Source organism: Heliconius melpomene, chromosome 19, assembly GCF_056956725.1.
Source record: "Heliconius melpomene rosina isolate 202511_hmr_F chromosome 19, ASM5695672v1, whole genome shotgun sequence".
NCBI classification, from domain to species: domain Eukaryota; kingdom Metazoa; phylum Arthropoda; class Insecta; order Lepidoptera; family Nymphalidae; genus Heliconius; species Heliconius melpomene.
Genome location: NC_140407.1, coordinates 16,056,079 through 16,080,010, shown reverse-complemented (window position 1 = coordinate 16,080,010; position 23,932 = coordinate 16,056,079). Strand labels below are relative to the sequence as shown.

The window sequence follows — 23,932 nt, the reverse complement described above, 5'->3', positions numbered from 1 at the left end:
TATAACGAAATTGAATAGCAAGTAGGTGACCTACAGGTGAGCCACTTACCGATCTGGGACGTTACGAAATGAGATTTTGTTTCATACCACTCTGTATGAGATCGTATTAGAGCAGGTCGCATTTATAATTTTTTTGAGGGCAGTTTTAGGAATATTTCTTTCTTTTTTGTTTACATCCATTACTCAACAAATCAACACGCAATATCTTATGAATTGGGCGGAAATTTTAGGATGGAGTGTCTTAACACTATGCTGTCTAACATTATTTCTCAGATATTCATAAAAACATTAAGTCTACGAACATGATAAAATAAAAAAAGAGTTCTCTCTTTTTTTGGATATGTAAAAAATATTTAATATATGATTTTTTAACATTATTATTTAGTTTCAGAACTAACAACTGTTGTTTCCATGTCCACTCTCGTCAATTTATACGTACGTAGGTAGGTACATGAAAACAAATACACGACTAATAAAGGAAATAGAAAGCGTTTTTAATTCCACACAATCGTACTAATGACAATTTATGACTACTTGATATATGACATTCATAACGAGTACGTACGTACGTGTAACGAGTGTAAGACCGATCGTTTTGGATTCGATATCCACTCGGAGAATGAATTATTTAATATTATCATTTCCTCGCTCTGGTAGCGAAACAGAACGCGGTGTTGAGTTCCGCCACTCAACATGTAATGTCTTGAAAATTCAGCGGAAAGTGAAAACCGAAGTGTCTTCACAGTGGATATACTTTGCTACATGCGGAATATAGAGTGAAGCTAAATAAAAACTAGTCGTTGTATAGAAGCGGGTATATCTGTGATAATTAAAACGGCATAAGCCCTTCAGCAAACAGCCAAGGCCGTCTATTTCAAATCTACATTCGCTAGAAAGGGCTATATTTTATGTATGTAAGTTTTATATTCTAATGTATTATTTTTTATTTGCGCTAAGACACTCAGTATTTCACTATTTTGTCTATTCTAAAGATTGTGACATGGTTCAAAAAGTTATGCTCATAACAGTTATGCTCTTGATGTATTTAGATTTAAATTCCGGTGGAAGAAAGAGATAAGACTCAGTAGCCGAGAAAATTGCTAAGAAGAGAGATTTTACACATGATTTCTAGTAAATACTGTTACTATTTTAGAAACTTATAAAAATGAATGATATTTGAACCTGAATTTAATTTAAAAATCAAAATTTTTCACAAAACCAAGTGTTTCACATTTGCAACTACGTCACAACAATATTATTTATTCTAATAGTCGTGTTTCCGTGAATCCTTAAGAACTTGAGACGTAAACGGTTATTGTTTTATTCAAGTCACCATATGATGACGAAAAGGCCGTTATACAGCGGAATTTTTACTTATAATACATACAAAAATTGAAATAAACACTTACACTTACACTTACATATAATATTTATTTTGAATTTTCAACACTTGCGCTTTCAAGTCAAGTCAAGATATATAATTTAGTATTTGCAACGCAAACCACGGCGTTAAGCTCCATCATTTTACCGATAATGTCTCGAATTCAGGCGAAAAAGAACGGAAAAATCCACCTACCCAGCTAAATGTGTGATAAAGCGTATCGACTAAAAGGTCTCATAGTACTTTTTATATGTAACATAAGCCATAAAGCAATCTTAATATGTAATTTGTATATTATACTAACAACGCCTCACAAGCTGTTTGCTTAAGGAAATCTAAGTTTATATCTCAATTTCTTGAAGTCGTTATAATAAGTCAGATAAGTGATAAATCACTATGTTTAATATTTTTTACGCATTTATGGGTACATTATGACTTTTTTTACCAAATAGTATAAATTAAAAAAAGATATAAGTGGCCATTCCACGTATTTTAAAACCATGACAAAACTGTTAAAATTTCATTTAAATAAGTTTAGTCGTTTTGGGTGAATAAGGTGATACACACATACAGTACAATTATACATATAAATTTGTTAGAATTGAGATTCAGGTCTTCAACCAATCAGTGTTTGATAAAAATATAAATGTATTATTTTCTTTTTGTTCACATAATTATTTATATGTATGTTGTATAGCTCATACTGTATAATGAATAAAAAAGAAAAAAAACGAAGGAATTCTTTACAACATTCTAACCTCCTCGTAAAGCATTCGCCTTACAATAAACATAAAGAAAAAAGAATGGGGCATGAGTCAATATATCGACCTTAAACAATTTCTATACAATTTATATAAATACAGCAAAAATATTACGTGTGGGAAAATTCCGAGAAAATAACATTTAAGCTACCAAATGTAGCGAAAGGTATTTAGTAGATCAATCATTCGAAGGTTATAGTTGTACTGAATAACTCACTTAATAAGTAATTTCAGTAATTTCTTTTGTTTGGTAAAAATATATTTACTTTTAGAAGGTCAAATTGTTAAGTAAGCATTGTCGAGGAGGTAAGTTAGAAATATGTAAGAAACATTATTATTTTTATAATAATTGTTTTATACTACGTTCGATGATTCAAGTGCTTGCTAAGGTTATAATAGTTTTTTTTTATTTACCCAGTACCTAGTGTTAAGGCACTTCCGCATTTTCCGGTGAATTTTCGAGGCATTGCGAGTTAAGTGGCGGAACTTAAATAAAATATGAATAAATAATAATAAATTATTCCCCCAAGTGGGAATCGAACCTACCACCGTCACGTTTACAGTCACAAACTTGTGCCGCTGCGCCTTAAAAAACAAAACCAAAACCACCTTACCCAAGCAACTGTCCATTGTTCAGCTGTTCCGGCGGTGACTTGACTGAGAACATGACCTTGTCACTGAGTTCCCCGCGACTGCCGCGCCCCATCAGCGGCAAGTGGATCTGGGTGCCTTTGGACTCCATCTTCTTGCCGGGCGTCATCGTCGTGTGACCATCCTGGTGGAAACCCTGCAACAATGGACAGGAAATTACATTACACTATCACTGTGTTGCATCAGATATTTATATTTTGTATTAAATTTACTATATAGTAGAATATGAACCGAGAACCATCGATACAGTCTAGACTAAAATAAAAAGAATTAAGGTAATGAGATAGTAAGAACATGGCAAGCTTTTTACATTCATCATGCTTAAGTTCACATCATGTTTCATGTTGAAGCACTAATTATAAGAAAAAATATCTTCTTTCCTTTTTTTATTTAGATTCGTACCGCCTATGTGAAATGATTTACTCAATACTTATATTTTTCCGGCCGTCGTGACGCAGCGGTTTAGCTTAAATATAAAAGCGATTGAATTGGATTGGATTCCCGCTCAGGGGAATTAATTAATGACGTTTAATTTTTTTATTCTTCTTTCTGCTTATTTAGAAATACATACCTAAATTCATTTAACGCCACAGAAATCCTACGCAATCCATATTAGAGAAAATGTATTAAATCTCTATATAAACAATCCCCCGATGGGCATCGAACCCACAACTATGAAGAGTACGTCTCAATGAAATATTGATAAATGATTATTAATATACTAAAATTGTATTAAACGTTCCATTTTGAAAATATCGGTCATTACAATGACATGGTGGATGTCAGTTTATTTAATCCCACGTCATTTTGAACGATGACAGGTCATATATCAAAGTTTATAGTGCGAATAATATTTTATTGTGAAATTTTATTAATGATTAAAATTATTTTTATGAACAGAAATTGATACTTTTAGGAAAATAATAGAAATTAACTTAGTGTAAGTTAAAATAATCTTAATTTTCAAAGGACTGAAAAAACGTAATATTAAGCATTATGTTGATTATAATTTCCCTTCATTTATTTTCTACATTTAACGTCATTTAAAGACACTCCGTTCCCCACTTTTCGCCCAATTTTCGAGTTTAATGGGGGAGCTCAACGCCACGCCAGAGAATCGAATCCACAACCGCAAATACATAGTTTTTACTATTTTTAAATTTAAAATAAGCTAAATTAAATTAAAAACGTTACGTTCACATTTGTACGTTAAAGGAATTATTATAGGAGCGTGTCGAAAACAATTGACCTATTTCATTAAAATTTCGTTGGTTAATAGTTGTTTCAACATTTTATAAAGTAGAGCTTTATGTTGATCCATTTAATTAACTGTTTGTATTTTTTTTATTCTTATCTTTGTTCAGGCGGAGAGCGAAGGCCGGAGTGTCAGTCAGAAAATTTACTTTTAGCTTCAGGCTGTTCCGCGCTTAGCAGGGTAGGCAGACGTTTCCAATAACATAGTTCCGTTCACCACTTTCCGTCGAATTCTAGAGACATTGCGTTTTGAGTGGCGGAAGCCAAAGCCGCGCTTTATCTCGTTGCTAGAGCAAGGAAATGAAATTAAGTATTTTATTTCCTCGAATGGGAATCGAACCCACAACCTCTCGTTTATAATCGGACACTTGTGCCCCTATGCCATGACTGATCTCAATAACCAAATTTGTTGAAAAAAGGCTAAAAGGATTCTGACTTATATTTGAATCCACAATTACATCGTTTAAATTGTAACTCTTTACGTAACAAATGGTTACAATTTTTTTTATTATTATTTAATTTAGTGATTATTTAGTCATCTCGCAAGAGTAAATCATCAAGACCATCCATTCTCATCCATCATTCCATTCTCTACCTTTCGGCCAAATAAATCAAATTTAATATTGACATAGCACTGTTTTCTTTGTACAAGCATTTTCCGTAATTTGAAGGATATAAAATCTATTAAAAATTATGACATATTAAATGGCGAAACTGAACGCCGCGCCGTTCCTAATTGAATATAATAGAAAAAGGAAACTATTTTGTAAATTAATTCCTATGCATTATATTTAAAATAACAATCATTCTATTCATTTAAACTTCGTTAATTAACGCTAAATACATAATTGTAGTAACCGGGAAATGAACCTGTAATCTGTTGAATTAAACATACATTCATGTATTTTAAGTTTGTATCAATAAATAAACGAAGCCATATTTAAGCTAAAAGCTGAAGCCGTATAACATTGATCATAAGACTGTTCCACACGTTATTTTTTATAAGTTAAGCCCGGTTTCCACCGCGAAGGAGGAATGAGCGGGTAATGCTTAGGCGGAACGGACTCCTCTTAAATAAAATAGGTTTTCAATATCACCAACATAGAGTTTTTTTATTGTGTAATTACTTCGCTTCGCACCCTTGAAGTCAGTGAGTTCATTTCAACTCGCTCTTCTCATTCGGTCTTTATTGGTGGAAATGGCCCGCTCCGCTCGGCCGGCCGTAAAATCCAGACTTTACACATATTATACATGTAACTAAGCTTATTGTATATATTTAGTATTTATTATTTATATTATATAATAGTAGTTCCAATTCTAACAATATATTTCCTAACATTATTTTTTAACATAAATGTTTTATTAATATAAAAAGAAAAGATATGGAATGGAAACAGAATGTCTTAACTAGTTTTAAGTTTATCCCTTTGTGCCGGATCATGGTGTATCCCGCATATAGCAGGAAAAAAAGGAAAGATATATTCAGCATTGGGTATATTGTAATCAAACTAAAGTAGAAACCGCAACCGCACTAAGAATAGCTTACCAAAGGGCTGATAGAAAATAACGACCAACACAGGACTTTCCGAGATGAAGCTTTCAGTAATGGAGAAAACCACGATGAAGAAGAAAGAATAATTTAAATATCTAATACAAATATTATAGTCTAGTGAGATATTTGATTGATTTTTCAATTTTATACATTTGTTGATATTTTTTAATTGGAACGAAGTTCCTTACGGCAGGCTTGGAAGGGATAGGGATTTCGCTGCGTGACCGAACTGAAAAAAAATGTGATAGTAAAACCGTAAGAAAAATGCGTGGAATAAAACCGTTAAATGAGACGTGCGTAGGCATCTATTGAATCCTTACCTAATTCCATACAGTCAACAGACACACGCCATCTGTTTGGAATCGTTTGAAGCACTATATTATTGATTACAAATAATATGTAATAAAATAATAATATGGCGATTTTTTTGCAATTTGTGTCGATTCTACATTAGCCGAAGAAACTTCGTTCCTACCTGGTGTCCCACGACACCACATTATATATTTTTAAAATATCTATTCTAGTGGTCCGCTGTCTGTCTACTGTCTAGACGGCGCAGTCTTCCTCTTTTACCCCCTAATTAACTAAAAACAGGCGAAAAGTAGAAACCGGAATATACTATTTAACATTTGTGATATATTTTTTGACACTTCACAATTTTTCCCGTTTAACAGGTTAGGCAGAGATAACTTAGTGTCAAGGCACTACGATCTCCGCTTTGTGCCTGAATTCGAGTCATTGCAGAAAAGGGTAATAAAAATAACTCATAACCCTGATCGAGGATCGACCCTCAACCACCGCGTTCTCAGCATCTTGCAATAATAACAACAATGTTATAAATCGATCCTGCGACCTAATAAGCTATCTAAATAAACAAATATCAACACCGCCAAAACGAATGTAGCAGTCTACCCAAATACAAGAGCAATATTCTGCAGCCAATTCGCAATAAACTAAAAACAGGTTTCCAGTATAGTGAAACGAGTATTTCACTCGGATCAGCCACACTTGACATAAAAAGAAAATTGAAAAGCCCGATGTAACGAGAGCTCGTGAACGTGAGAGGGAAATCTACTAAGTAACTTGGGAATTAACACTTTTATTGAAATAGTGATGTGCTTTTACACGTATTTTGTATGAGAGTGTGGTGACAGATCATTTTGTTTTCAATTGTTTTTTGAGAGGGAGTTTTTATAATGAAGTAGCTTTTACCTTCACTCTGTACCCCGCATATAGAAAGGTAGCCAGGCTGAGGGACGGACACCTCAGGAAGCTGGGAACCTAATATTAAGACTCCGTTCCTCACTTTCCACCGACCTTTGAACACATTGCATGTTTAGTTGCGGAATATAACTAAAAAAAAAGGCTTAAAAGATATTCTTATTGCTCGAAGTACTTTTGATGGAGGGTAGAGAGTTATATTGGAAAGATTATAGCAAAATACATTAATCCTCTAGATTATACAGTTTGAACAATAAGTTTCTGAGATAATCGTGTTTAACAAACTAACTCTTCAGTTAGATAATATTAGATACAAAGTACAACGTTCTTAAACAATTTTCTTTCAATTTTCATAAGAAATTTTATTAGCTGAATGAAAACAATTATTTAATAAGTAAAACGATGTTTCCGTCTTCATCATCATCAACAGCTGGTTTCCTTTTTCAAATAGGGCGGAGAAATTATGTATGCTTGAGTCTTCGAAAAATAATATTAAAATATAATTATAGTAGGTACCTACACGACAAGATCAATAGATAGCTATTAAACAATTTTTAATTTTGATAAGAGAACGTCAATTTAATTATTTCATAATTCTCCATTTTTACTTTGCTTATCACATGCAATTTATGTTTATTTTATTTTGTAGTATACTCCTAATAATTTTTATATTTTAAGACATTATTGTTTTTCATGACAACATGAGGTTAATGCTGTTAGTCTTATTGATCTTTACAGAGACACTGGGTGGGTAGGGAAGTGGGTTCTCTATACCTGAGAAATTGCAAGCACTACGTGACTCTTTGAGAGGATGTCGACGGCGCGGCGGCGAGATGTCTGCGGGGATTTTACTCTTCTTATATGTGGTGCTGGTTTTGCTAAAAGGAGTGTCATATCTTTTCATCGTATCTTTCTTTTGATTTATGAAAAGTTTTACTTTGATAGATAGGTGATTCCCAAAACATTGATATTGAACCTCATTTGGACTCCCCTAGCCCCTATAGGAATTAAACCTAAAATCCGCGTTTAAAGTTATAAATGATGTCCTACTGCTGTATCCTCCTGCATCACGATAGCTCCTATGGTAGGTTATGTATAAATGTAATTTATATGTACACACTTATGCATTATTCTGTGACTCAGATAACCGCAAGAGGCATTGAACTTTTATAAAAGCGGAAGAAAAATATCTCGTGTTTTAATAACAACGGTTTCTTTAATTTTTGTTGTGCTTGATAAAAGTACGAAATTTTACAATATTGAAACCGTCGTAGCGCAGCGCGTGATTGTAAGATAGACGGTTGTAGGTTCTATTCCCACTCGAGGAAATAAAATATTTAATATTTTCATTTTCTCGCTCTGGTAGCGAGGCAAGGCGCGAGGTTACGAAATAACGTAAAATTTGATTTTTACTCTTTCCAGTAAGGATTTCGAAAAATCCTTTTTAGTCATCCTCTACACTGTCCAAAGAACGTAGATGTATTACGCATTGCAACGGTTGTAGGTTCGATCTCCATTCGTCAAGCGCACCCTGATAAATGAGAAACTGATGATGCCTACACAGTGTTACTTTTATATCCATGTGTATGCTATATCTTATTTAATACGAAACAATGATAATATTAAGATTAATCACTGCGATAAAATTGCATATAATTCTTATATTAATTCTAATTATTAATAGTCGAATTAAAATGTTTATGTCATTTGTAAAACCGTTACTTGCTTTGGTATAGAGGCATTTTGAATAAATATTAGTAGTATTGATATAAAAACCTACCGTATTTAGAAAAAGAGTTTCCCCAAACAACCATGTGCTTGCGATTTCATAGAGACAGTATTCTTTTCCCTCTCCATCCGGTGTCGTTATACATAAGCCGTTAGGTCTACCCACATTAACAACCCATTCAAAAAAGGAGAAAACGGTAGGAATGCGTAAAACTGCTCGTATTCTTTATTTTCACTTAAATTTAAATAAATCTTAGTTCGTACTGAAAATATGTCAACTATTTATAAGTAGTTTGAAGAACTTTTGCTTTGATTTAACGAAAATATGTTCGAAATGGGCAAAGAAAATTATTTCTGTGTATTTTCCTTGCCTACTAACCTACTAAGTATACAAATATTAAAAAAACTCATTTATCATAATATAATTACACTTGGAAAACTAGCAACGCATAAACAAATCAGTATACGAGTATGAGATATACACAGATTAAATTAACCAAAACTGTCAATATAATAAAAAAGAACCAGCTGTCAAAAAGATGACTATGGGTTCGATAATCGTAGAATTATTTACATAAGAGAAAAGGACACGTGTCCTAGATATACTACAGAAAACGATACGTTAAATTCCGCCACGCATCGCGCAATATGTAAAAATTGAAAACGGGAATGTCTAAACACTATTTTCTCTCCTCTGTGCCGCTTACATTCGCCAACACCGAAAGAACAGGTAAATTACAAGCATACATTCTCCATTCCATCCATCCATCCATACTATTAAGAGAACAACACGTAAAATAAAAACAATTGAAAAGGGAGTGTCTAAACACTATTTTCTCTCCTCTACAATAAAGATTAATACAGCAAATCCTACCTGAACCAATGTGCCGCTTATATTCGCCAACATCACACGTCCAGACGTCCCACCTTTAAGAGATTAACACCGCTACTGATTTAAATAGTTCATTGGTTTCCGTTATCAGTTCTTACGCACTTCAGATTTAGTATCTATAATTTTATAATATTTTATTTTTAATTATTTTTTTTTATATTTAGTCTTTCTAATTATTTTATGCTATGTCGTATGATATGTAAGTTTGTTTTTATGTTACAAATAATAAACGAATGAAAGGCTAAATGTTGAAAGAAATGTTATTAATTGTAGTGAACGTTTGAGCTGAAGAGTCTGATTGCAAACTGATTGTTGATTATAACTCCACTCGGGAGATTGAAATACTTCTATTTCCTTTGTCTGGTGGAAAATTCGAAAGTGCCACAATATAAGATAAAATTTCTTTATTTTTACACATACTTTTCGATACAATATACAAATTTTATTAACTTCCGTCGTATCCATACAAATCGAATAGGATATATTAGGTATTTCTATATTAAGAGCCAAAAACCTTTAACAGATATCTTTCGATATTATTACGTCTTTTGCGGAGCAAATTGGATCGAGCTATATAGGTAACTCGATTTTTTCAGTCACGCCACGACCGAGTATTGAACTGTACTGAAATATCGGCAAAAATCAAATAAAATATTATGTCATAACGAATTTATGAAGCATTTGTACGATTATGTACGATTACGTTTACGAATACGATTTGATGATTTTTTTCATTTTCTTTACTAAAAAATATACGAAAAAAAAATTTGATCATTTTTTGATAGTTTATAGGGAAAATACAAAGAGGTAAATTGTTTAACCGATTATATAGTGGTCTTCATCAAGTGGTCTGACAGCGTCTCACAATTATAGGATGGTTGCGGGAATGAAGTATTTTTATTTCTCCGCTCGTCGTTAAATTCCGCCACTCAATACGCAAAATCTTGTATATAATTTTATTCGGTTTTTTAGTATTTGTATTTGTATTTGTATTCGGTGACAGAAATACATCATCTGTGAAAATTTCAACTTTGTTACTATCACGATTCATGAGATTAGGATGAGATTTACGGTTCTTGATGACAGATGGACAGACAGACAGACAGCGAAATCTTTAAATATAAGAAACGAAAATCAGAATAAAATTGTGTCAGTCATATTATCCGTATTAAATATGTCCCAGATTTGTTAGAGCGCCTAATTTACTGTATTCTGGGTCAGGTCAATATAAGTACGAGTGCCTATGGCTTGATAACGTAATACTTTTATAATATTTTATATAAAGAGATAAATATAAGTATATTTAAGTTATCAGAATACAATCGGGTGTAAGCGTGTGACAGTAAGCGTGACAGGTTGTCGGTACGATTCCCACTCGGAATATGAAATATTTAATATTTTCATTTCCTCGCTTTGGCAAAGCTTGGCGTTCAGACCCTCCACTCAACACGCAATGCATTCAGAATTCGGTACAGAATGGGGAACGGAAATGTTTTAACACTAGGTTCCCAGTTTCCTTGTGCCATGTGCGGTATACAGGTGAAGCTAAAAAAACTTTCAAAGATCTAATAATATAGGACAAAAGTAAGTCGTCAAAATTATTTATCAGACATCACTTTCATAATATTCCCACGTCATGTGGTATTAAATCGATTGCATTGAAATATCGCCTTTTCTCCAATAATCCTGATAAAATTACAATGTTGCTATCAGTAATGTGTTTCATTTATCTGTACACCTATATATTTGCTAATATAACATTAATTATAGAACTATATGAAATGTAATGGACAAACAAATGTGTAATATGTTCACGCTTATACTCGTATACTACACGTAGCAGGTTAGGCAGAGGGAACTGAACCACCCCTTTTGTTGCGGAATGCCACGTGAAGGTAAGCTTCTTGTCATAAACGTACCTATAAAGTATATATATATATTTATCTATATTATAAAGCGGAAGAGTTTGTTTGATTGTAATTGTAAGTGTGCTAATACCCCCTATACCTGTGGTCAGTTACTTAGAACACTTAGAATGTGTTATTCTCAATTCTTAGTTCAAAATATATAGAATCAATTCTTCTAGTGGAAGCTGCTTACTTACGTCCTTTATCAACTAGAAAGGAGCTGATGATCAAACCACTAAATATTTTTTCAAAAAAGCTATATCAAAATTGGTTCATCCGCTTGAGACCTACGATGCCACAGACAGACATACACAGGAAGAGAATCAATCTTATAATAAATACCCTTCTGTTTCCTTCGTGGGGTTAACAACAACAAATACTGACTAACTTTCAATAATAATGAAAGGCTTAATAGGAAACAATTAAGTCACTGAGGCGTGAAGAAACATAATAAATTATTATTAAGGAGAGAACAAAGAGGCTTCATTGCGAAACTAGGTCGGAATGAATGAATTCATTTCAAAATGAAAATGTACAATTGTACTCTTATTTAAATACAAACTATTTAAACATTTTTGCATCATTGTATAAAGTAGAGGAAATCTAGTGTTAAGACACTCCGTTGTCCTTTTCCCCCATTTTTAATAAGTTATTCATTAGGTTGACTTCTAACAATGTAAAGAAAACATAATTAAGTAACCTTAGCTTAGCTTTCTAGATGTTTTTTTCATGGTGTATTGTATTTTACTAATCAATCCCTTTCCTTTGATACTACATCACTTTGTTGTACGGCCATTTTGTATTAACAACAATATCAGAACTGAAGTTGTAATCCAAATTTAGTTTTTTTTAGATACCTATCCCGTACAGCGCAAGGTAGCAGAAGGAATATGACCCTAGTGTTAAAATACTCCATTTCCATTAAAACGCTTCCATTCCACATCCCCCACATTCCCTTAACTCCCCAACTCTCCGCCACAATGGCCTCAAGTACGACTAGATATGCCACAGTGCTTTGAAAAGACTAAAAACATATATATTATCTAATATGAATATTAGAAATAATTTAAATTTCAAATTTAAAGTTTTGAACATTATATAGGACAAGTTTAATTGTAAAATCTGAGTTATAAACAAAATACGCCGAGTCTAGGGAAATTAAACTGAGCGTCATGACGCTGTGTTACTTAGAACGATGCGCTAGAACTGAAAGTTATCTCATTTAGTTTTATTTAAGGAATGACACTGTTAAAATAGTTGAATAAATAAAAATATGATATTAGCACTAATTGTAATTAACTTACATATGTTTGTTGCTTTTACAAAATTATAAAATACTGAAAGGCAACGCTCAGGCAAAACTACTATAATTAAAAAGTTAAAATTGGGCAAGTATAGTTGCGGGCGAAGACTAGTTTACTAAAATTAATCTTCATACTTACTTATTGTTTCAAAGTCCAACTAGACATCAAGGCAAGGAAAACGTACATACAAAATGATATACACTAGGTACATACTTCATACATATTAGTCGAATAGGAGCATCGTTTATACTCAACTCACGTTCGTTCTGAGATTTGTCTCGCAATCCATTTACGTTTCAACGATTTGGACTTGTAAAACAATTATAGAGAGTTATGCCAAAAGTACATAATTATACATTAATAAGCCATAACAAATGTTACGCGCTTACGGTAATGGCTCGCGTAATCTAACGCCGCAAGTAACTCAACAAGACCTTAGGACCATCTATACTCGTAGTCTAAACATAGATATACCTCAAGCAGAATTTCAACCTGCAACTATTATTTAAATATTGAAAAACTCGGGAGAATTAATAATTGATATTTTCTCTCTGTGAATGCCCCGAACTTTATGACGGAGTGTCTTGACAGTAAACTTTCTACCTTGCTATATGCATATTTCTGTAAAGTAATTAGTTTATTTTCTCAAATTTCCAATATATTGATCTCCATGTTTTATATAAGATAGGGGATTAGGGGATGCAATGCACCGTTTTATTTATCTAGATCAGTGAAACACAAATATTTTAAATACAAATATACGATTACAAGTATACTTTTGACTGAATACACTACGAAGACTTCTTATTTTAAAAATGATAAAAGAATAAATAATGAAATAACTAATTTCACGGGAAAAAAAGTTTATTACTCAGCATTCTGTTTTATCTTTTCGCTAGCTTTTGCGTACAGCTTCACTTGGTCCTTGGCCCAAGGTCGGAACAAATCTGATCACAGATAGAGTTCATTACATCAAACAATTAACTTAATATAATATAGCCTATAAACTATCTCAATAAATGGACTATCCAACACATACAAAAATCAACTCGAACCAGTACTTCCTGAGATTAAAACAAACAAATTCTATAGTTAATAGGCAGTTGACTATATCACGATGATATTTAATTATGAATGCATAATACACATGTATCTACTTATTGTAAGTATATAATCCTAAATCCCAAAGGTTGATTTGAAATCACGCCTTATCATTCAATAGCAAGGTAGCTACTAGATTAGTTAATTGTTGATAACACTATCTAAAGACATTTGTTCGTCGTGGTGCTAGTGTAAAAAATGTCTGATAGTAATAGATGTCGTCACTAAATACGCAAGTGGGTAATGGAAGTATGTGAATGGGAAACTGAATGTTGAAATTAACACTAGATTCCCAGGTTCCCTCTGCCTGCTATGTCCTGCACATAGAGATAGAGCGTGAAGATAAAAATACTAAAAACGCAAAGTCTTTAAATTCAGCTAAAGACGATTTTCATAAAACCTAGCAAAGTGATGAATTGGCGCGATGAATAAGGCTTTTGATTAAATTGCGTTTGCGTTTCGAGTTGCGGATCTCAACGCCGCGCTTTATTAAACTACAAATACCTACCTACATAATAACTATTCAGTCAGAGAGTATCTTAGTCATGAGTAGAAAGTCAATATAGCTCGTGTTGACACAATGAAACAAGGAAGCTGACGGCACTACGCCTGAAAATCTAGGACAAGATAACGTAACAAAGAAATATAAAAAATTTCTCAACGTCTTCTATCAAACAATAAATTGTGACATTTTTTTTATATGCGTAAATTCTAACAGCGTATTTACTTTCCTTCTTTCTTTTTTAGCTTCACGCTGTTTCCCGCATATAGCAGTACAGGTAGGCAGAGAGAACCTATTGTTAAGACATTTTTATTTCTTATAGCGAACATTTTAATTTATTCTTAGAGACAAGGGATAACATATTTGTGAATTGATAAATAAGAGTAAATGTGTTTTAAATTTTGTTAATTCGATGTTAAACTCTTGGGAATGGAGTGTCTCAACACTAGGTTCTCTCATAACCGCCTATCCTACTATGAGCCGAATCCAGATTTTTAGTAAGTCAAGTCCAGTAATTTTGTCAATTGTAGTCGAAATTTTCTGAAAAGGACAAGCATTTTGTACAACAATAAAGAAAAAGAAATTAGTACCTTGAAAAATATTGTCATATCCAAAACATTTTTCTTTGCAAAGCTAGAGCTTTTCATGTTAACGAAAAGCTTGACTGACAGTGTGGGTGGCGACACGAGACCCACGCTTTGGCTCTAAAGGTTACTATGTCGAAATACTTGAAAACTATATACGTATATATGTATTTTTACTGAAAATGCAAGAATAGTCCAAATATTATGATTTAAAATATGTTTAAACCAAAATAACATGTGTTTTTAATTTTAAACTTTTAAAGATTATGGAATACTACTTATAAATATAAACAAGGCCTAATGTGTGTAACAAACACGACAAAAAACTAAAACTTTCTTTAGGTTCTATATTATTAATAAAGTGTTCTTCCCTTTATTAATATTATAGAGGCCACCGTACTAGACTGACGGAATATGCGTCACATGTATCGATTCATTTACTTTTATTAACCAAAGCAACGCATTAAACTAGCGTACTGAAAATGGAATATTTTTTTTATTATATGAAAAAAATATATTACTTTATAAATCAAGAATAAACTGTGTGATGAAGCAAGTAAGTGCTGTAGTACATATAAATTCAGTACAGTATTTTTTATCAGTATAGAAAGCGAAGCGAACTAGCGGTGCAGCTCCCTTCTATACCCATACAATATTTTTTTTTAGTCTTTAGGAATCACTCTCATATATCAGGGTAGGCAGAAAGCATCTAGTGTTAAGACACTCCGTACTCTACTTTCAACTCGATGACAATAAATCGCGAATTCACAAATTAATTGATGATTGATGAGTGGCAGAATTAAACCCCACTATTTGTCTTACCAAAATGGGTATGTGAAAATAATGAATTAGCTCATATGTTAATATTTAATACACAAAGAGATTCTTTATACCCATATATAAAAAAATGTTGCTAAAAGGTAATAAATGTGTGTAATTTACTAATAAATGTATATAATGTATTTGTTTACTCGTATATGTATTACTTACATAGATATATTCCTGTAACCGGTTTATAAAGGTTTTTTATAAGGTATTGGATACTAAGAACACCATTACGATTTTATATGCTTCCAATTAATTGGTCTTAGAAATATTTTTTGTTGTTTTTTTTATATACGAATTTTGATAACATTTGACTAATCTATATTTATACCAATGTTGTAAAATATATGCGTTTGTTCAATTTTAAGCGCTAATCTCAGGAACTATAACGAGTTATTTTTTGTGTATGTTGGATACTACACGTAACTACATTTATCGTGGAAGGTTTTATAAATTAACATTACATTAACATAAAGCCAGCGGTTACCTGGTATAAAAATCCGATATGGCTTTGATTCCATGCAAAAAATATGTACCTACTTTATAAAAATATTTATCTTCATCAAAGCGTAATATTGAATTCCATAATTAATCACTTAAATTAGCAAAAAGCGAAGAGCAATATTTTTATTAGGTATGTTTTATTTAGCGTCACTATATATCCCGCAGGGGAGGGGGAAATTCCAAATAATTATTCTCCCGAGTGGGAATCGAACCCGCAACTTTAGCGTTTATACGACGCCGCCACGTAACTTTTTATTAATCATTTAATAAAATTAAAATAAAAACTCAATTATACAATGTATGTATATGAAAATATTTACTTTAGTCACACTTCAGATTCACGTGGAATAGTGAATACTTGAGAGAAATATGAACGTGACCAAGTGCCGTGCTCAGTTTTCATTTCCAACCAAGGTTAAGTATGTTTATAAAAGCGGAGTATAATTTTGAAATTAGGTACTTTTATATAATATTTTGTTTATATCGTGAAACTGTATAAAGCAAATAGCAGGGTTGGCAGAGGCAACCTAGTGATAGACAGTCTGATCCCCAATTTTCGGGAACATTGCGTGATGAGTGGCCAAAATCAACACTGCTCTTTGTCTTATTACCACAACGAGTAATTACCAGAAAAAATTACCAGTCTCCAAAATTGGAGAACGAAGGCTAAAGCCTTGATGACATGAGATGTAAACATCATAAAATAATGAAGACGACATATATATCTCAAGATCGATCTTAGAGTTGAGATATAAATACGGGCCCTACAGTGCTTATCCATTTTGACTTTTGACCTGAAAGTATGTAACAAGCAATAGCGACTACCAAGCATAAGCCTCAGTTCATTTGGTATTTTATTATTTTTTTTAACTGTCCGTCTTCGTAGCGGAGTTCTCCATTTTTCAAAACTTTATTTTGTCATTAGAGCAAAAAGGAAAAAACATTTAAATATCATTTTTTTTTTACTATTATAATTTCCTTATTCCTAATTCCGCGGAAAGTGGAACGGAGTGTGTTAACTTTAAGTTCTCCTCTGCCTACTCTGCTATATGCGGGATACAGCGTGAAGCAGATTTTTTTAAATAATTTCCTGTATAAAATATCAAGCATAAAATAGTCGCGAGTAGACATTACTAAATGTAAGAATTACTTTGTTAGTATATAACTGTGATACTTTAAAACTTTTCATGTCAGCTTACCCGTAAGTTCTCCAACTATATTTATGTCAAAGAACTATGGAACACCGTAACTTGAACAAACTTATACTTAGTACATTTTACTTCGTAAATAATGGTATTTTAATTTATTTGCTTTACGCTATATCCCGCACATAGCAGTATAGACACAGGGAACCTGGGAACCTTGATAAATGAGACGCAGCGATAAATACTGCCACTCATACTCATAAATACTGCCACATCGTGCACGTCTCAAATTTGGAAGAAAAGTCAAAAATGGAAAGGATTAAAGCTAAAAAGATGACTAATAATAAATTACTATATTCCACAGTATTCTTTTACAATGGAGATAATTACGCAATTTTCCTTTCTAGACTTTTGATTAAGTAACTAATGACTGACTGAAACGTCACGTGGGTGTTCGTTAACGGCTTCTTATTTATTGATATGGTAATGACACTCAGAAATACTTATGAGATTTTAACTGACATTATGTTAATATTTTCAACTGAATTTGATTTGACTATACTTTAATAACAATAATAATAAATTAATTAACAAATTAATAAACTAATTGAATTAATTAAATTAATTAACAAATGAATAGAAGAAGTAAATTTCAGTCTTTTTGTTTGTAGATTTTTGATCATAAAATTTATATGGTACTCGGTAAGAAAAAGTGTGAGTTCAATTACCACCTTCTCTGGTTTTTCCTTCAGTTAAATATAAGTAAGCAAAATATAGTAAAGAAATCAACTAAATATTTGACCCTTTTCTGTACTAGCTACTTAAATAGACTAACTTAGCCTATTTCCTTGTCAGAGACACAAGAGAGCAAAAAATAACAATCTACTTAAGACTATGAAAATATTCCTTTGTATAGCTATTCGTATTGTGTAGATATTAGACGTGGATGTCAATCAACATACATACGAGTGTTTTCTTATACCTTAAAAGAATATATCTTCTCATTATGCAAAAAGGGCAGAGGCCAGTCGTCACTGTAAACGCGACATTTTTCCTTCTGGTGTTGATGCGGCGTAGAGTTACGCCACTCTTTAGTTTATCTTTATTTTAGTTGTGTACGGGGTATAGTGTGTTTTTCGTGTTCTAACTATTATTGGATGGATGTTAGTCGGACAATGGAACGGAACAATAAAATGATTGTAATTTCTTTAAAAGACAGAGTTATTAAAAAAACGTATATATACAATAAATGCATATTATTAAATATTAATTAATATAAAATATTTTTATTTATCTTAAGAGTAAAGTAAGGTAGTCTGCAAATACAATAGTCGATGTTTATAATATAAAATATATCTTCAACAGTTAACTTATATGACGAGTTAAGCAAAACTTTCACATTGAGTCATTGTTTTCTTCACACTATAATGTTCGTTCGCTTTCAATAATTATACAGAGTTAAATATTATAGATATAATCACGATGTATCCCACAGCACAGAAGGAACCTAGTGTTAAGACACTCCATTCCCCACTTTTCGCCGATCTCTTCGAGGCATTGTGGGCTTTTTGTCTTGGTAGATGTTTGTTCTTTAAACATTACTTAGCCTACAAATTTCCCCGAATTGGAATTGAATCGTTGACAATCGCGTTCTTTTCTGATCTTGATACACAATGGTTGCCTACAAAGACATTTATTATATCACTTATGACTTTTACTTTCAAGCAGGAGATTGTGTAATGCTATAAATCTTAGAATACTTTCAATGTACTCGTACCTTACATTCACTGACTTAGAAATCGACCAAAGCAGCAAAAATAAAGACATATGATTTTTTTTCAACTTTACGCAGTTTCCCGCACATAGCAGGGTAGGCAAAGAGTATCATGAAAACCTAGTGCTAAGACACTCCGTTCCGCTAAATTCATCATTATGTGTTGAGTGGCGGACCTCAACGCCGCGCTTTACCTCCTTACCAGAGCGAGAAAATTAAAATATTAAATATTTCATTTCCTCGTGTGGAAATCAAACCCACAACGCGACGGGCGTTTACAGTTGTACACTGGCGCCTCTACGCCAAAATAATTGTATGATAATTCTTATTTGTACTACATTCAGGTCAATGTTACTTTCCATATAATTTACGTCACGACGCCGGACGCTGTGCGCGGTGACTGATGAGTCACAGAGACACACGGAAAGGTGAATAAAATTATATGATAGTATAACACACTTTTCAAATTGGTCAAAGCATTTCAAAATTATTTATTTAAGACATTAACACAATTAAAACAATGATAAATTATATTACAAATTGTTCTTGAAATTACGCAGACCAAGATTTGTAAAAAAAATCTCATATAATATGCAAGTAGAAATATATATTTAAATATTATAACTATAAAAAATTAACTTATACATATGTATATGTAAAGTAAATAAATTATAATAATCATTATTTAATAGCAAAACAACGCGTGAATGAAAGTAATTGTGCTACACTAGTAAGATGACCGAGGTCGTGCGCGTGCGCATGAGATAACCGTCTAAGATACAGTTAAACAGTAAATATCTGTATTACATACGAATTGCTTTGTCGCCATCATGGCGCAGCGGATAGGGATGTACCCCATATTTTAAACATGGTCTCTCAACTCTTCATGGTTAGATAAAATATTTCGTTGAGAAGAATGTAATTTCAGTTTCTTAACTTGGCTAAATATGGTATAATGTTCATATACACTGTTCTTATCATCATAATTATGTACATATATACTCGCGTAGTCTCTAATATTTGTATTTGAACTATAGCTTTATAATTGTAAATATACACACAAGATATTGAGGATATTCCGCCGCTTAATACGCAGTAACTCGAATTTCGAATTCCTTTTCGGGGATGAAGAAAGAAGAAGAAGAATCGTTTGAACAATAACAGGCCCTCGTAATTCTAAAAATTTTTCTAAATTTAAAGCCGTAGAGACAATTTGTAAATTTTTGCGTAATTTGAAAAATTATGATAATTCTCTACACATTTAAAAGATATATCAATATTTTTTTTTTAGTTTCACAATGTAAGTTCCATATAGCAGGTTTGGCAAATAGAACGTAGGGTTAAGACACTCTGTTCCCCACTTTCCACCTAATTCTCCAGACATTGCATGTTCGCCGCCGCGAAATTTAAATAAATCTAAATTTAACTAATCAATCAGTTATATAAAACTTCATTTGCATATATTTAAAAGTTATAAAAATAGATTCAAAATGAATCCGGTATGACCGGTTATCAAATAAAGTGATGTACATATATTATATACTTTTAGTTGATATAAAAATATATAAAAAATATGTAATTTTACCTACTTTTCTCATTATTATTTTTTTTTTGCAATTGAATGTGATAAATTTTATTCGATTTAAATTAGATGCATACCTGTTTAAACATTTTATTATAAGCTTAATTTTTTATTTGCGAACAAACATTTAACCTTTAAAAATATTTTAGCTAAATGTTTTTCCGCATAGTATTATAAGCAGAGAATCCTTAGTGAAGAAGTCGAGACATAGCAATTTGATTGATTTGATATTTAAAATTATTATTCACAGTTACTAGACCTACTATTTGTAGTGTTTTTTAGCTTCATTCTACATCCTGCACATAGCAGGGTAGGTAGAGGGAATCTAAGTAGTTGGTGTTAGGATACGTTCTCATTAAGGCACTTTCGTTCCCCATTTTACTCCGAATTTTAGAGACAATGAGAATTGTTGAGTGGCGGAACTCAACGATGTGTGTGTCAACATAGTGACTATTCTCAGAAATAACTAACTAAAAATAAATATGATGCTGTATAATTAGTATGTGAATATATTTATTTCCAAAATACATACGAGTATAGCCCAAAACTGTACTTTTATAAAAAAATTATTGCTATAAATTTCCTTCAGCTTAATTTAAGCTTTTAAGCTCGTTCATTAAATCTGATGCAGATGTAATAAATCGTACGCTAGAGCATAAGTGTCCTAATTACTTTGTTACCTTTACGTTTAACTCTACCGCTCGGAACAATACGAGTAAATTAAGCTAACATATCTACATAATATATTTTTATAAAATGAAGAATTGGTTGACTGTAAACAATGGGTTCAGTACCATAAGGAACCAGAGTAGAGAAAATAAAATAAATTTAATTTATTCAACCCAGAAAAAGCCTCATGGTAAAATTAGATTTGAATATTTTTCTTGTCTGCTTAGGAAATACGGCGTTAAGTTCCGTCATATAAATCATGATCCTTTAAAAAGATCAGAAAGTGAAGAATACATTGATTTATGTAATTGAAGTGAGTAATTTGTACAGATACAAAAGTATTTATATAATTTATTTTTTTTTAATATTAGTAGCTCTATGTTAGTTTGTTGCTATTATCACTTTAAGCCGAATGTGATGCATTTATGAACAATATGCGCATATTACATCTATAGTACTACAGGAAATTAATTTAATCAAACGATTACGAAAGTAGTACGAATTAAAGTTTGTTTTATTTTCTTTCTCTATAACATTATATTTCCACTTCTTCGCTCTGGTGTCGAGGCAAAGCGCGGCGTTGAGTCTCAAAGCCAGAATTTGGCAGAAAGTGGGGAACAAAGTGTCTTAACAATAAGTTCCCTCTGCCTACCCTGCAGTGTGCGGGACGCAGCGTGCTGATTAATTGTTTAATAAAAAAGCAAAGCTTATTAGCATCGAAACTTCGTTCGTTTTTTTTTACTTTAAGGTGTATCCTGCTAATTCAACCATTAGAATTTAAAGTCTAGATACAACTATATAAAAAGTATAATAAAGATTTCTCCGTAAAAACTAATCTGTCATAAAAATATATTTACCAGTGTAGTAGTTGATTAGTAATTATTCATTAATAAATGTTTTTTTAAACTATTTTCAATGATTCCTGTAGTCTCTACATTTCCGAGAATCTTTCTGTTACTAAAAAATAAATATATTTTTCAATTAACATAAAGAAAAATACTCTTGACTTCAACAATGAAATAAGAATAATTTAGTTGTCGTTTTGAACGTTTTTTTTTTTGCGATTTAAATCTAAGAACCCAATAAGAGAAAGACAAGCATTCAGGGACCGACGACGGAACAAAAACTAAACCGGTTTTACAGCAAATCATTCACATTGCGTGAATTTCGTTACTTAGCATCAAATTATTCTTTGTGTCGAAACAGAAATAAGAAATAATTTTATTCAAATCAATCAATCAAAATTAATCTATAAATCGCCATAAGTTGACTTTGAAGTAAATTACAACTATATATGCTAATAACTATTTATATGAAGAAGTTTTAAATGATTTTTCCATTTTCATCGATGAAAACGTCGTCTGCATATTCATTAATGATTGAACACTGTTACTGCAGTGTAAAATGCGGGTGTACGTTCACCAGCAAAGTGGCATTAATAAATATAGTAGAGACGCCGTTCAAAACTAAAAATATATTTATAGAGAAATGTAGAGTCGTAAGTCAAAACCATTGTGTATAACAAAACAAAATTTGTATATTCCAGCTTTAACAGATGCACTAAAATAATAAAACAAAATAGCAATGATAATGTTAGTGTAAAAAGTATAAAAAATTACCTGATTCACAAAAAAAATGTATTCAATTCACAGAACACAGCACACACACAAATTAAATTCGTAATACAAATTACGCACTGGAAGCCCTGGATTTTTTGTTATTTATGCAACGGGCAAGATACGTGCATCTGTATCGAGTTTTCACGCGTTACTGCCTTCATGGCTGAGGCCTGAGACAACGAACTCGGCGGTCTATAGCTATGTAGAGACGAACAAAGGCGAGTTAGCCCGAACCTACAGCTGTTTAATGTTTGTGAATCCGAGACATTGCAAATCGATTGCCAATTGTGTGACGTAAGGTGGTTCTTAGAGGCTGGACACAACAAAACGTCATACTCTACATTTCTTGTATCGGAAGTAAATACAATACAAAATTATGCAAAACAACTATTTAGGCATTATTGTTTAAAAAACAAATAGTTAAATATTAAATAGTTCATGTACATCATTATGATAAACGAAAACCTTGAACTAAATTAAAAAGATAAAAATGAATTGTGATAAATTATTTATTTACCACGCCATTAACATTTATATTTTATTTATACATAATTTATTATATATTACACCATATTAACGAGAATATAAATATAACACTGAGACTGTAATATAATATATATTTATAAACTAAAGTCTAGAGTCACATGTATTCATACAATTTTATAAAAGTCTAAGGAATAGGTGCCAACGTTACTTATCAATACGTACTAGCGTACTAGAATTGCTCTAAGATACATTTGGTGTGATTCATTCAATGTAATAAATCGCCTATCTTATTTGAGATCAACTCAATAAATATATTATGAATAATATATAAAATAAAGGCACTTTTCTTATTGAATTTATAGATATCTGCCATCTATACCACAGAAAATCTTAATAAGCATGCTTCTAAATACATTTATTCTTTGTACTTTTTACTTCCGGGTTTATACCATAGAACTATCGAATACGGAAATGTGAATAACCCAATGTC

The 23,932-nt window shown here is 31.9% G+C and overlaps 1 protein-coding gene across 2 annotated transcripts in view; it reads right to left on the bottom strand.

The window, feature by feature from the left end:
• Atet (ABC transporter expressed in trachea) overlaps positions 1-23,126 on the bottom strand; it is a 30,742-nt gene extending 7,616 nt beyond the window's left edge. Inside the window, exons 1-3 of one of the 2 annotated variants that reach the window (XM_085202678.1) lie at positions 22,957-23,126; positions 9,423-9,475; positions 2,757-2,929 (exon numbers count right to left, since the gene is read on the bottom strand). In XM_085202678.1, the coding sequence (XP_085058804.1) occupies positions 2,757-2,929; positions 9,423-9,455 (206 nt within the window). In that variant the 5' untranslated portion in view covers positions 9,456-9,475; positions 22,957-23,126. The remainder of the gene's footprint in view (positions 1-2,756; positions 2,930-9,422; positions 9,476-22,956) is intronic. The other variant, XM_085202680.1, reaches the window with a different exon arrangement.
• Positions 23,127-23,932: the final 806 nt, after the last annotated feature.